Genomic DNA, 14,166 nt, shown 5'->3' with positions numbered 1-14,166 from the left:
CGAATGACCAGGGATGTTGAACATTTTTTCATATGTGTATTTGCTATTTCTACTTCTTTGTCTGAGAAATGTCTGGGTTGTCTCTTCACACTGTTGGTGGTTTCTCTTGCTGTGCAGAAGCTTTTTAATAAGAAGAGATCCCACTTGTTGATTGTTTGAGCTAGTTCACGGGCAACTGAGGTTTTGTTCATAAAATCTTTTCCTACACCGATGTCTTCAAGAGTTCTACCTAACCTCTGTTCCAGCCGGTTCAGCATTTCTGTTTTAATATTTAGATCTTTGATCCATTTCGATTTTAGTTTAGTGCATGGTGAGAGATATAGGTCTAGTTTTAACCTTTGGCAAGTTGAAACCCAGTTTTTCCAGCACCACTTAGTAAAGAGGCTATCTTTCCTCCAGTGAGGGTGTCATTAAATCATTTGTTTTATTCTTTGCCTTCAAAGGGCCATTACATTATCACAAGTCACACCATTTAGTCAGAAAATAACTTGCCCCTCTGAGGTGTAGACCTCAGGTGAAAGATTGCTGAATTTATTGGTAAAGAATTAGATAGTTATATAAAGGAAAAGAAGTTTTCAGACATCACTAACAAGTTTATTTTTCTTGATTTGTATGCTTTTACTCAGAAGGTGCCACTTTTTGAGAAATAATTTTAATTTTTAACACTTGTTATTTCTCTTAATTTAATGATTCATACTTCCATAAAGGTTAACTATTATCACTTAGCTTTACAATGCTTCTGATTATTTTTAAATTTGAAAAGGTCAAAAGATATTTTTGTAGCTCCTGGAACTATTCTGAACTTTGTGTTTCCGTGAGAACTTAAAATTTGTATTTAAAGAAGCATATTTCCTTCCATCGTATTCTAAGAAATCCATGAAATATGCAGTTCAGATGCCCAGAGATTAAAGGAGCAGAAACAACCCCTCTGTGTGATGTTATGGTTGCTTATGAAAATTACCCCCCATCTTCCACTTTCGTGACAGGGAGCTCCTTCAGATTGTTATTGCAAGAGCTACTGCCCGTAATGTGCTTTCACGTAATAACATCAAAGCCTAATGTGGGAAGGCAGTACCCATTTCCACACAGGAGAGAAGTCATGTGGCAGCTGTCTTTTTGTGTCCGGCTTATTTTGCTTAACATGGTGACCTCCAGTCCTATCTATGTTCCTGCAAATGGAAAGAAATCATGTTAAATTCCTTGTAGAATTGGAAAATACAAAGGAAGCGGAAGCAATGCCCAGAGTCTTTGATGGTAGGCTGAAACACAGTGCCCAGCCAGCCTAGAAAGGAGCAGCATGGGGAGAATCAACATAGAATACAACTCTAAAACCACCAAAAATCTCTTCTTTTTGTGCATGCATTGCCTAAAAGTAGGACAGAGTATCAGAAAGAAAGCATGGAGCAGTGATGGTGAACCTTTTAGAGCTTTCAACTGTAACAAACGGGCCATTCAGTATGTGTGCCATAGGCTGCCACCACTGCCATAGAGTGTTTGTAATATGAACCTTTAATGTTTACATACCTACATTATTTCACACCAAAATGTTGCTAAGAGGCCTTCAGAACTCCCCTGTGGTGTACCAGGAGTAAAGGAAATAGTACCTAGGAGTGCAGGTTGCTCAGTATAAAGTGCTGTCTGTGTGCGGTGTCTGGGTCTCCAAGTGGACGCCTCGCAGTCAGCCTTCTGCAGTTTCACTCCCGCATTGACCCTCTGTTTGCCTGCACTGAAGTTCTTAGGGTTTCCTCAGCCTCCCCTCTCTCATGTATCACTTTCAGCCCGTCAGGATATCTTGTCAGCCACACCCTGACCCCTTCTCCCCACCCTCACTGCTGTCACAGCTCAAGCCACCCTCCTGCCTCCCTGGAATGCCAGCACGGCCTTCCAGTCAGGCTCCCTGCTCCTGCTGTGCCAGTGGACCTGTCTACTCGAGACACAGTGACTGGACTTGATATTTCAAATGTAAGTCTGGCCATGTTTGTGCAGTAGCTCAGTCACTGTAATGGCTCCTTGTTCCCCTCAGAGCCAGTCGTGATCTTTGTTATGGCCAGAAAGGTTCTCCATGCTCTGACCTCATCCTCCCTGATTCCGTTATCTCTGTTGCTGTTTTCTGAACCATTTCTGACTATAAAGTGAGGATTATGGCTGGCTGCTTAGTCCCCACTAAATTTCCCTTAACTGCCCTTCTCACTGAGGCACTCCCTAACCACCATGTTTAGAACTGCAGCTCACTTCCTGTCTGTCTTATGTTGTGGATACCCCTTCCCAGCTTCAGTCTTGCATACACTTGTTGCTCATATTCCTTCTCTTTTTTCTCCCTCTCTGGGAGGATAAAGATTTTTATCTCACTGGTGTATGCCAAAGAGCCTAGAGTAGTACCTGGAAAAAAAAAGATGAAAGTGACTGCTACACCGTTTTAAGTGGCTGCCTTTTAAGTATGATGCCCATCTCCTTCAATGGAAAGAAAACATATTTGTTCGAAAACAAGAACCAAGATATATCATGTACCAGTACAAATTCCCAATGTGATCCAAATTCCAATGTGATTGTAAGGTATACCTAAAATGTGATTAAAGTGAGAATGATCGTAATATATTTGTGGTAAATATGTAAGTTCAGGACGGTTCATTTAGAGAGGAAAACAATTAGATATGATGTAGGCATTTCATCTGTTAGCCACTTACTGGTTCCAGACATGCCGAATATGGAAAATGAAGACAGTGTGAGAGCTAGTGCCTGCTTTCCTTTTTACCTGCATGCTGTGCTCCTCACCTTGGAAGGAATCACGCTTATAAACTCAGACATGATCTAAACCTGGCTCACTGGCCAGGAAACTTTCCTGCTCTCAGCACTTCTTCTGGCTGGAGTCAGGACTGCGGGGCACAATAGAAGATGGTGACCAGCTGTGTCCTCCTCTCCTGAGGACAGAACAGCAGACAGTGCATCTCACCATGGCGTGAAAACTCTACTTGAGATGCAGTAAAAACTCTTGTGGGTCAGACAGTGTGATGACTTTTTAGGACAGGTTATAAAAACTCCTGTGGTGGGAATTCTTGTAATTTAATTCTACTGGAGAAGTTTATACCAGTTTTTCTCAAATATGCTAAAGCATCATACCAGACAATAAGCAAGCCTAGTCCAAATGAATATTCTATAGTGAAATGTATTTTCAGAAGCATGGGGTTTAAAATGTCAAGCATATTTCCTTACTGTAGGACTCCACAGAGTCTATACTCTGCCCTAAGCCTTGTGAATTTCCCAAAAAGTACCTAGGGAGTGGTCATTCACAGATTGATTGAATGTAGAAACTCCTCCTGGGGGCTCCCTGTGGGTCAGTGTTCTTGGAATAGGCTTTTCAGGGTGTGAGAATGGCTGTGCATGTGGACTTGCCTTCTTCATAGCTTCAAAAACGATAGCAGTCCAGCAGCATCAGCAAAAGCATTTCTGTATTCTCCCTTTAACAGTACCGGCTGGAAAGGGGTTCTTTGGAAGGCAATTCTTTGTGAATGATAAGCCCTCAAGACCACTTCATGGACTTCTGTGCAGGCTGTTGTTAGAAACATGTGTGTGTTGGACACAACATCTGTTCTGCTGAGCGTCTGGGTGGAGTGAGGAAGGTGGGCGCCCTGCATACAGGGTCAAGTCTGGGGAGCTGGGTGTCACCTACAGTTGCTGATTCTTAGTCCTGTGAATGGCAAGTTCCAAAGTGAGATCACAGTGGCACAGTAATGTATCTCTCCACATGCACTTTTCTTTTAGCTGGAATAAATAAAAAATTATATTTTCACCTCCTTAACTGCCGATTTTAAGAGGACACTTGACAGAATACTCTGAGCTGTGCTGGAGTGGAAAGCGAGCTATTCCTGCTTGGTCCCCATCGTGAGCTCCTCCCAGGGCCCCTGCTGCGGGGGGTGCTGGGGCAGAGCTGGAGCACACGGGGACTCCAAGGGGGTTGTGTGTGACTGCTAATAAATGGTTGCACGTTTGGCAGTTTCATCTGAGACTTGCTGTCGTTTTTGTATCCCATCTGACTCCAACTGCCAGAGGCCACCACTATGAAAGGAATTGGCAACTTTCAGTGGCCAAATTGGCTCTGTCTATTCATAACCCAGGACTCTGGCATTTGGTATTAAAGAGTAATTGGGAAAACATTTGTTAATGTCAGGCTCCCTGGCATCGCCTTGGAAGTTCTCTGTTCCAGTGCATCACAGGTCCTTTGGATTTGGGTGACTTTGGTTGGTAAGCCTTAGTTTTCTGCTTATTATGAACCAGGGGCCTCACAAGGCCAGTGCCGTTGCACTTGAGATGCATGCAGTGCCGGTGCTTGCATTGCGATGTAGAGAAACACAGGGATTCTTAGCTTTTCCTCTAACACATTTTTTACCTACTATCTTGTGAGCAATTCCCAAGAAAACTATAATTTCTGCCTAGTGACTGTGGGTGGGGGAGGCTCTTCCTTTTCTCTTAAGTCAGAGCTGACATTGTATGAAGCTTCCTCTTGCTGTGTACTCTTCAGAGATCTAGGTCATTGTCATTCTGTGGGATGTGGCCCTTCCGTGCTTTAAAGTGATGAAATAGGGGTGTGCTTGCTGCATCATTTGACAGCATTTTCGAGCATAGGGCCGTTGTCTCCGTCCTTTGCCCCTTTGTGTTAGTCCACTGTGTTTGCCCTGTCAGCTCAGCAGGAAGGCTGTGTGCATCTGTCTGTCCGGTGTGTGCGGTGTGTGCAGTGTGTGCAGTGTGTCCGCCGGTCCTTTCTGAAAAGACCCTTTCACCACCTCCGCAGTTACCTCCCAGGCCTTTATCATCATGTGTCAAGGGGAAGAATGGGTTCTGTCCAGTGAAATGCAGCCCACTTTGACGGTAGGAGATATTTTGAGTGTGGCTAAGTACATTAGATGAGGATCAAAGCCACTTTAATAGCAGCACCTCAAGAAGTTCAACCAAATGTCCATTTTTAAAAAACATGTTTTGGTTCTTTCCTTCTTTTTAAAAGTTAGCCTGTGTTTGTGATACAGAGGCATCTTGAGCCTTTCACTTCCCCTCCTCCTCCCTTCGACCTCCACTGTGTATAGATTCCCTTCCAAGCTCCATAATATCTACCTCCCTGTTTCCTTACTTCTTTTATTGTGCTCCTAAAGTATTTATACTTTGAGTTTCTTGTTTAAGAGAAACCATGCAGTATTTAACCTCTGTCTGATTTCCCTTAGCATTATGGTTTCAGGGTTCACCTACAGGTAACTTATTTTATCCTTTTTAATAACTGAGTAGTACTCCATTTTGTACATATACCATATTTTCTTTATCCATTCATCTCTTAATGTAGGCTGCTTCTAAGATTTATTAAATTCCTTATCACTTTCATACAGACAAGCTGAAGTAAGCCAAATACATCTCTGTCTATTTGCTTGTTAAAGTGTGCTAAGTCATTATCATTAGGAAATGCTGCTTCAGATGTTTGGTTCTCCACTAAATTAGTGGAACAATATGCATCTTACAGATCCTTCTCCTTATTAATTTTAGATACAGAACAAGTGATCTGTCTTCTGTGTAACAGTTCCATGTGGGTAGATTAATCATGCCTTTTGATGAGCGTGACTTGCTGTGTGAAGAAGTAATACATTCAGTCTGTTTCTTAATCCAGAGAGGTCTACAGCTTCCTGGTCTAGAGGAGAGCATCTCCTAGACAGAGTTCTGGAGGTGTGGGTCAGAGGAGGAGGACCACAAGGCAGAGCCGTTCATGTCTGCACATCTGCTTTACCCTTGGCCTGTTTCTTCCCCTGCATCGAAACTCCATTCCGTCCTGACTTTGCCTGTGTATTGAGCTCCATCTTGGTCTTTCCCAGTCATATTATTGCTTTTGGACCCAGGATTCCGTGGCTGTGACAGGCTGGAGTGTCTCTCGAAGGTCCTTGTGGTAAAAGCTGGGTTACCACACTCTGGCATCCCTGGGAGCCCTGGAACCCTTAAGAGGAGGAGGAGGGGCCTAGTAGGAAGCTCTGAGGCCATGTGGAAGCCCGAGAGGCAAGGATATCCACACCCTAGCTGCTTCCTGCCTCTCTCTTTGCTTCCTGGTGACCATGAAGTGCATAGCATCAGTGTGCAGTGCTGGTAAAAGATGGAGCTTTTCCTGCATATTCTCTTTTGCTTCTCTAGGAACTCCTGGTCCTCCCTCCTTGGGACAGGCCTTCTCCCTGCTGGGGATCCTGGAGTACTTCCCCCAGCTCCTCCTTTCTCCTGACCTCCTTTGGCTCCCCTCCATCTCGGCACATGTGAACACAGGCAGCAGCACCATTCTTTTGATTTTGCGCATCCTTCTGCCTGTGTGAATACCTGAGTGAGTATAGTTACAGATGAGCTCCAAGATGTAATCAGTGTTACATCCCCGAAAGAGCCATGCACAAATGGTTCATAGTAAGCATTCAGTAAGCATCTGTTAAAGAAAGAAGGGTGCTTAGAGCAGTAACAGGTTATAAGAGTTTGTGAAATCTAAAATTAGGAAGCCTTTCTCCCCCTTAGCTGTCCACTTAGCTTATTCTCTGCTTATCTGTGGTCACTGGAATGTGGATGTTGTTTTATTGCTTTCCTTACTAAGAAGGGTGATGACGTCCAGATATTTGATTTCTTATGGTGAAATGATCATTATCTTCCCTTCACTCCTTCTCAGGTGTAGTACTGATTTACATTTCAGTAACCAACATCTGTCAGATACCTGCTGTCCTGTTGTGGTCACTGGGTCCATGGATGTGTCCAGTCTTCCGGAGGATTGGTGGTGGGAGGAGTAGGTGGACCACCTGAAACCCTTCCTGAAATCCATGCAGTCAAAATACCTGATAAAGGATGCACATCACATGCTGCATGTCCCATTGCATCCTTGTGGCTTGTGGAATGTTTGTGCTTGTGTTTATTTGCACAGTGGATCAGTCATTCCTCTGTTAGAGGACCCTGGCAGGGATTTCTGGACTCCTCCATTAGCATTGTATTGCTGGCTGCCTTCCAGTTTCAGGATTGTACCCCCTGCCTGTCTGTTTCTGCTACCACAACAGAAGGCAGCGAAGGGCAGGGTCTTTCTTGACACTCCCGCCTCAGTCTGAGCCCTAGCTTCTCCCTGCCTGGCTCAGTTTCCATAAGTGCCACAGCTCTGGAAGCCCTCACATCTTTATCTCTGATGATGGGAATATGCACATCCCTCGGAAGAGCAGCTCAAGATTCCAGGGGCCAGTGTGGCACGGAGCAGGCTTGACTTTCACCCACCCTCTTCTACTCATGGTGTCCCCAGGCTGCTCCTTGGCTGCTCAGCCTGTCTTGTTCTGGGCACACACAGACTATTTCATAGCTTTAGACCATACCTGTTCTACCACCCCTTTCCATCTCTCTAGTCAGATGCTTTTTAAAAACCATGTAGCGTTCCAATGTCTTCTTTGTTTTTGTTCATAATAAAAGAGATGAAAAAATTTCATTTCTGACTTCCCACGTCTCCATAAATTGCTTTAATAGTTTCATTCTAACCAAGAAGAGACTAACTTAGCAACATCTTTCTAATTTACTCCTTTCCCTCCACTCTTCACTAGTGCTTACTTAAAGGAAATGGAGGGTGGTGGGCCGGGGGGACTGGTTTGGTTTTTTTGTTTTCTTTGTTTTGTTTTTGTTTTATTTACACTGGACTGCTGTTTTCCAATAAGGTGCCTTCTATACAATGTTTGCTTTTATTTTTATTTAAACATTTAAAACATATGTAAACAAACTATTGAATTAGTTTCTTCTTCATCAAGTAAAGCAGCTTGAGGACACTCAGCAGCCCACCTCATTCAACCCTACAGAGGAGTCATATGCTCTTGTTAGATGAGAAGCACTCATTTCAGGAACCAGGGTTTGTGAGCAGGTTCAGGCTGCTGATGAAAAGCAAATCTAACAGAAAACTCTGTGAACAACAACAACAAGACCACTGAAGTCCAGATCAGAAACCTGGTATGTCAGCTCATGAAGATGCAGATTCTCCTCTGCCCACAGCACTCTACTCATTACCACTTCCGGCAGCGCCTCTTGGCAGAAAAAGTTTGGCGGGGGGAGGAAGCACGGTTTAGGTTGGCTGCAGAGACATGGGGCATACACGTCTTCTCTCCGAGGAGGTGCAGTTTCTTCATTCATTTCCCCTTTTAAAATTTACTCTGCGCATTTATGGGTAAACTTTAGAGCTCGTGAACACAAGGAAATGGTATCATGGGCTTGAGCCTCGTAGTATGTGGCCTGGCAGTGTGCTGCTGCGGTTCTCAACCTGAGCCACTTTCTTTCCCGGTTCAGCTCATCCTGTTGACTGTGGACTCTGGGAAATGCAGGCTCCAAGCCTATATTCAAGATGTGAGTTGTGTCTACACCTATGGCCTGGTGGCTCTTTGGACCTAAATCGGGACCCCAGTTAAATGTCTGATCACCAAGGAGTGCAGCAGATGCACCTGAGCTTCAGAACCAGCTTCACGTTTTCTTACTTTCCTTGCCACAAGATGAGCCAGAGCTGACCCTGGCATGACTGTCACAGGGTTCAGATTGCAGGTCTTGTTGGAATCATATAAGTGGTCTGTTCATTTGATATTATAATAGTAGTAAAAATTCAAATCTTCTTTTTCTTCAGCTACCAAGTGATCTCTCTCTCTCATTTGCCAGATGAAAAAAAAACCATCTCAGAAAGGTGTTTGTCTTTACTGTATTTACACATTTTAAGTGTTTTATAGATTCAATGGCCTTAGAAAGCGTGGTTTACCCAAGAGCATAAGCTTAAGGGGAAGACAGTGATGAACATGTAAAGAGAGGACCAAGTCAAGGTGTCCCAGAGCAGGCTCCCACCGGCTCATCTGGGCCATTGTGCCGGCCCTTCTTTACAATCCACATTGCTGCTTCTGCTGTGGTAGTGTCATGTTGCTCATTTGTCAGCCAGAGTATTGGAGGAAGCACAGGAATCATTTACACTGATGTGGGCGGGGTTAGTGATATTAACAAGGAACGATGACACCTGCCAGGTGATATGGAAGGACAAAAGACAGGTGCCACCACCAGAGGCCTGGGGAGAGCAGTAGCGAGGCAGGGTATATTTGTCTTTTTGATACTGTAACAAAACAACAGGGGCAGGCTACTCTATAAAGAAAAAAACTTATGCAGCTGACTGTTTAGATGCTGGATGTCCAAATGGCATGATGGAGGCTGCTCCTGGCTGTGTATATCATGGTAAGGATGCAGTGTGGCTTGCTGTCTGTGGGGTCTTTCTCGTCTCTTAATAAAGCCACCAGGATTCAAGCAGGGAGCACCACCCCCATGACCTAATCAGATCTAATCACTACCCAAAGATTCCACCTGAATCAAATTCAAGTTCCATATGCTTAATACCCTTAAAACCAACTCTGAGAATGAAACTGCTGCATGAGTTGAAGGGACAGCCCATATTCAGACCATAAAAGAAAGAGACCCCCTGTAGGAGCAGACCAGGGTAGACCAACCATGGCCAGACAGAGGAGGAGGCAGGGACAGCTGTTAAAATGCAAACAGTCCCATCAGGGAAGGCTGAGCCTGGCATCCCAGGGGGAGGAGTGAAGGTAATTTTGTGCAGAGCACGAACAGAATTACTGCCCCCAGCTGCCAGGCTCTTCTGTTCTTCCTCTAGCTTTGCGTTGCCCATTCCAGCTTCAAAGTAGTCCTTTTGGTTTCTCAACTGGAATGCTTGGGGTGAGGTCACTTTCCCACCCCTAGAGCAGTCTGAATGATCTTCCTCCTAGAGAGAATCTGTAAATATGAAGGCACTATAGATGCAAAGTTCATAATACTGTAAAATGCAGAATCAGATGTGCCTATGTGGAGGCTCACAGATACATTTACTGTAGACAAGGCAGGGTGCTGGGCTGCAAAAACTTCTTAAAACATACAGAAGTGGCATAGGAAGTGTCCGGTTCCCAGGTGGTGTGTGAAGATCTGGAGGAATTTGCAGCCATGAGGAAGATGTCTCTCATAATAAGGTCGTCACTCTGGCGTGGGTGCTGATACAAGTCTAGCCATTTCTGGAGGACCCAGAAATCTAAACCAAGGAGGATTCCAATGCAGGGCAATAGTTCTCATCTCCATAGAGTTGTGAACATGAGTTAAGATGTCTTTACACTTGCAGATTGCATTGCCGTACTACAGGGTGGTCTTTGGGAGGCCTTAGCCAGAGGATGAGCTGACCAGTGGCCCTGTACCCTCTGGCTCATCCAGTGCAGCCAGAACAAACCCTCCTGTGAGGTTGGCGGGTACTGGCAATCAGGTGGAACAGTATTGGGTTTCAGGTGATTAAAGTACTTTGGCTTCCTTGGTTACAACATTAATAATCATGTATTGAATATTTTAATAAGTCAAATATTCCAAATAATAAAATTGAATTCTAGTAAGTAAAAAGTGACATTTTCTCCCTAGACAAGAAGGTCATATGGCCATGTGAGAAGAAGTAATAGCAACAGCCATGAGGAGAGCAGGAGCCCTGCGGGAGAGTTACATGTGCCCTGATGAGCAGCGTCTTTCTGCAGGGTCCTTAGCAGATCCTCTTGGACACTCAGGGACTGGGGACTTCCACCTTAAATTAATGTTGCCAGTTCTGTATTTCAGAAGATTACCCTCCTCCCCCAAAAAGATTTCCTTGTTTATGCATCTGTGGTGGCCCCAGCCTTCATCACTAGTCTTGACTCATGGGACACGTATTTGCTGAGTGCTGGTTATGTTTGCCATAATCAGACAAATTTAAATATGTGTAGAGACCACCGTGAGGGAACCTAGAGTCTAATGGGGGAAGTAGACTCATAAGCAGGTGTAGAAAGGAGCATAAGTCCTTATCCATGCTAGTTGTCTGCTAGGCAGATGCCTCAATCTCGGGGTTAGAGTGGGGAGTTCTGCTGTCACCAGCTTTCCTGAGGATTGATCAGTTGGATGCAGACAGCTGGAGCCCAGGGCTACAAAATAAATCCTTAGGGTTGAAATACAATCTGTAGAACATTGTGAAAACATTTATGCCCTCAATGCACTGTATCAGTTCTCTGAAACCTGTTTGGAGAGGAGAGGAAATGTACCAGTAACAGTGGTGATGATTTCTATCATAGGCCTGTTCTCTGGCTCTCTGGAAGGGAACAGCCCACAGCCCACGTTGGATGATTTGGACAGAGAGGAGACCTATTTTCATGAACACTGACCTGCACACTGCCGGCCAGAGTGTATGTGTTTGTGTGTGTGTATGTCTTTGTCTGTGTCCTGTGCCTTGACAGATAAACTGGGAACAGGAAAGGGAGGGCATAGACGGGAGTGGGTTTCCTGGGGCAGCTCACGGATCTGAAGGCAGCCCTGATCTTCCCAGCTCTGTGGTCAGATGTGTGTCTGCTCTGATGCTGGCTGTGTGGGTTTCTGCGCTCACAGGGCGAGCAGTTGAGATGAGAGTCTAACCTCTCAGCAGCTCAGAGGGGCTTCTCTGTATTTCTTCCAGGCCAGAAAAGAACAATCAAACCTAACACTTGTCACAGCAAATCTCACACATTTTTCCTACAGATACTATCTGCTTGCTTGCTTGCTTGCTTTCTCTCTCTCTCTCTCTCTCTCTCTTTCTCTTTCTTTTTTTTTTTTTTTTTTTTTTTTGGTACTGGGGATCGAACTCGGGTCCTTAGCTTTCGAGGCAGGCGGTGGAACCACTGAGCTAAATCCGCGGCTATCTGCTTTCTTTGATCCATCCCATCATCAGACTAAAGCTCACAGAAGTAATTTGTCTGAAGTTGCAGAGTTAACCAGACAAATAGGGTGTATTACTAACATCTGTATTATTGAATCTTTTTCCCCTGTCTCTTTCCTCCCTGATATAATTTAGAGGAAGTAAATCCCATTTTCTTCCTTTCTTAGAAATGAATACACTGTGTACCTTGAAAAATATCATCAATTTTCTTTTTCCCCCTTGAATTTTGTTTGCATTACATCCTGAACTTACTTGGCTGAAATAAGCTAGAAATTCTTTAGCCAAGTTACAAAACTGGGCTTGCCTCCCTCCCAGTCATTGTCCTTCCAGGAGATTCAGCCACGTTTCTTCCTAACTTCACATCTTCATGCTTGTCAAATTGATTTGCTGTTGAAAGAAGAAGTATGTTTTTAAATATTTTTAATCTCTCTTGACCGAAGAGAAGGGAAGATACAAGCATATCATCAATTTAATTAATTTGAAGGTGATAACTTTCACGAATGTTGTTTTCTCAAAGTAAGATAATAAATGTCATTGAGTTTGAATACTGTCTCCCTACTTCATTGTTTTTAAAACAAAGAAAAATGCCCTATAATCCCAGCCTGGGGGCAGTAGGGACCCTAAGCTCATAGCTCAGGACTTCGGTGACAGGGATTTTGGATGCTCAGGAAATCTTCATAATGACCCAGCTCCAATGAAGGCTGGCCTCACTCATTTTGTAGTCAAGTTTGGAAGGTCCAGCACGCCGTCCCAGTCCCAAGACAGCTTGGGGTGTATTGTGGGGACACTACAAGCTGAGGCTAGACCTTGACCCTGTGCTTCCACTCTGTTCCTTCTGCGCCTAAGGGACTCAGCAGTGCCCCCCTGCAGCCTTGGGGTGAAGGTTAGTTCACATCAGGGCATGCAGAACCTCCTGATCTGTCACCTGCCACTCAGTCTAGCCTTCCTCCCTTTGTCTGTTCCCAGCTGTGAACACTCTCCCCCAACCCCACCTGTCTGCCTAGTAAGCATTTATTCATTTTTCAAGCCCAGATTGTTAACCATCAGCCCTCCACCTGCTCCCCTCTTGGCAGGTACCTTTATTCACTTACTGATTTATCCAGCTAATATTTGCCCCAGGCCCCAAGGTGAGCACTTTTGGGAGCTCCCTGCCTTGGGGAGCTGAAGGTCAGACAGGAGGGCAATGTGCCTGTCAGGATGCAGCCATCTAGGGACTGCGCCTGGCTCTGCAGAAACGGACGGAGGACAGAGGAGCCTCACATCAGGATTTCCAGTCTGAGGCTCCTCCACTCTCCCATATCTGTCTCCAGCTCCTGAGGCTAAGAGGTCCCATCCAGTGCAGGGGCTCCGGAGCCTGAGGATGCGGGGTAGTGGCCTCTGCTCTCACCTGAGCCACCTAGGGAGGAAAGGGCCTCCCGCCAAGGCTGCTTAGTCTCCCCTCAGAGGAAGGGCAGGAAGGCCACCAGGGTGAGGAAGGGGCTGTGGACAGGCTGCTCTGATGTGAAGGCGACCCCATCTCAGGATCTGATGACAGCCTTTCTCTGAGGGCCAGAGAGGAGGGTCATGGATGCACTGTGCAGGGTCACCGAGCCCTGTGCCGCCTGAGCCCAGGATGTGTAGATCGTGCTCTTTACTCTGCTTCCTAGGGTAAATTAACAGGAAGGTTAGAAACCTTCTGAAGGCACATGAATGCCTCTGTAGAAAGCACTTCTGCTTTTGGAAAGAGTTATTTTTTATCTCTAATAAATAAAAGTGCACTCAAAAAGAATGTCAGTGAGCTCCTCAATGAAAGGTTCTGGGTAAATTTGTGGCATATAAGACACTCTAGGGTTTATTTTCAGTGTTAGCCAGAAACACCTGCCCTTGATATCACAGAGTTCTTGTAAAGATGTTTACTTAGTCTTTGTTAAAATATGTACTTTTAGCTCTTCACCTTTTATGTACTTTGTAAATTCAAACTATAAATTATAACATTAACTCAGAATGTTCAAATGAAATGAACCTGCTCCTGTTTTCTCTTTTACCCTTTTTTGGGTCAATTTCAGTAGATCTAGAAATAGAACATTCTTTTACTTCCATTTGACTTGAAAGCTTGTAATATAAACTATTTTCTTCTCCTAAAGGCATGAAGCCTTGAGATTATTACTAACAGAAGTAACCATTATTATTTAAGGAAAACTATCCAAGTTATATGGAATCATTCCCAGAAGTTATATTATTCTATATGTTGTAGTTAGTTTAAAAATCTAGGTGATGTTTTTAAAAGATATTAAAAGTGTTTAAAATCCTTTTTTGCACAAAATATTTGTAATTTTTATTAGGGAGCTTTATTTATATTTATGAAATTCTTTTATTCTTTATCACTTATTAAAAGTAACAGACTATTTAAATGTTTAAAAGAAACATTCCGTATTATAATATAGAAATTTCTGTTTGGT

The 14,166-nt window shown here is 44.3% G+C and overlaps 1 protein-coding gene across 2 annotated transcripts in view; it reads left to right on the top strand.

The window, feature by feature from the left end:
* Tmtc1 (transmembrane O-mannosyltransferase targeting cadherins 1) overlaps positions 1 to 14,166 on the top strand; it is a 258,438-nt gene that overhangs the window by 149,431 nt on the left and 94,841 nt on the right. Inside the window, exon 9 of one of the 2 annotated variants that reach the window (XM_087199945.1) lies at positions 11,112 to 11,222. The exons of the other annotated variant lie outside the window; for it this stretch is intronic. Coding sequence (XP_087056071.1) covers positions 11,112 to 11,222 — 111 coding nt within the window. The remainder of the gene's footprint in view (positions 1 to 11,111; positions 11,223 to 14,166) is intronic. 2 annotated transcript variants of the gene reach the window in all.

The sequence above is a fragment of the Heterocephalus glaber genome, unplaced genomic scaffold, assembly GCF_053883595.1.
Source record: "Heterocephalus glaber isolate CG9 unplaced genomic scaffold, H.glaber_assembly_v1.0 deba00001733, whole genome shotgun sequence".
In the NCBI taxonomy this organism is placed as follows: Eukaryota; Metazoa; Chordata; class Mammalia; order Rodentia; family Bathyergidae; genus Heterocephalus; species Heterocephalus glaber.
This window is presented reverse-complemented; position numbering and strand designations above follow the sequence as displayed.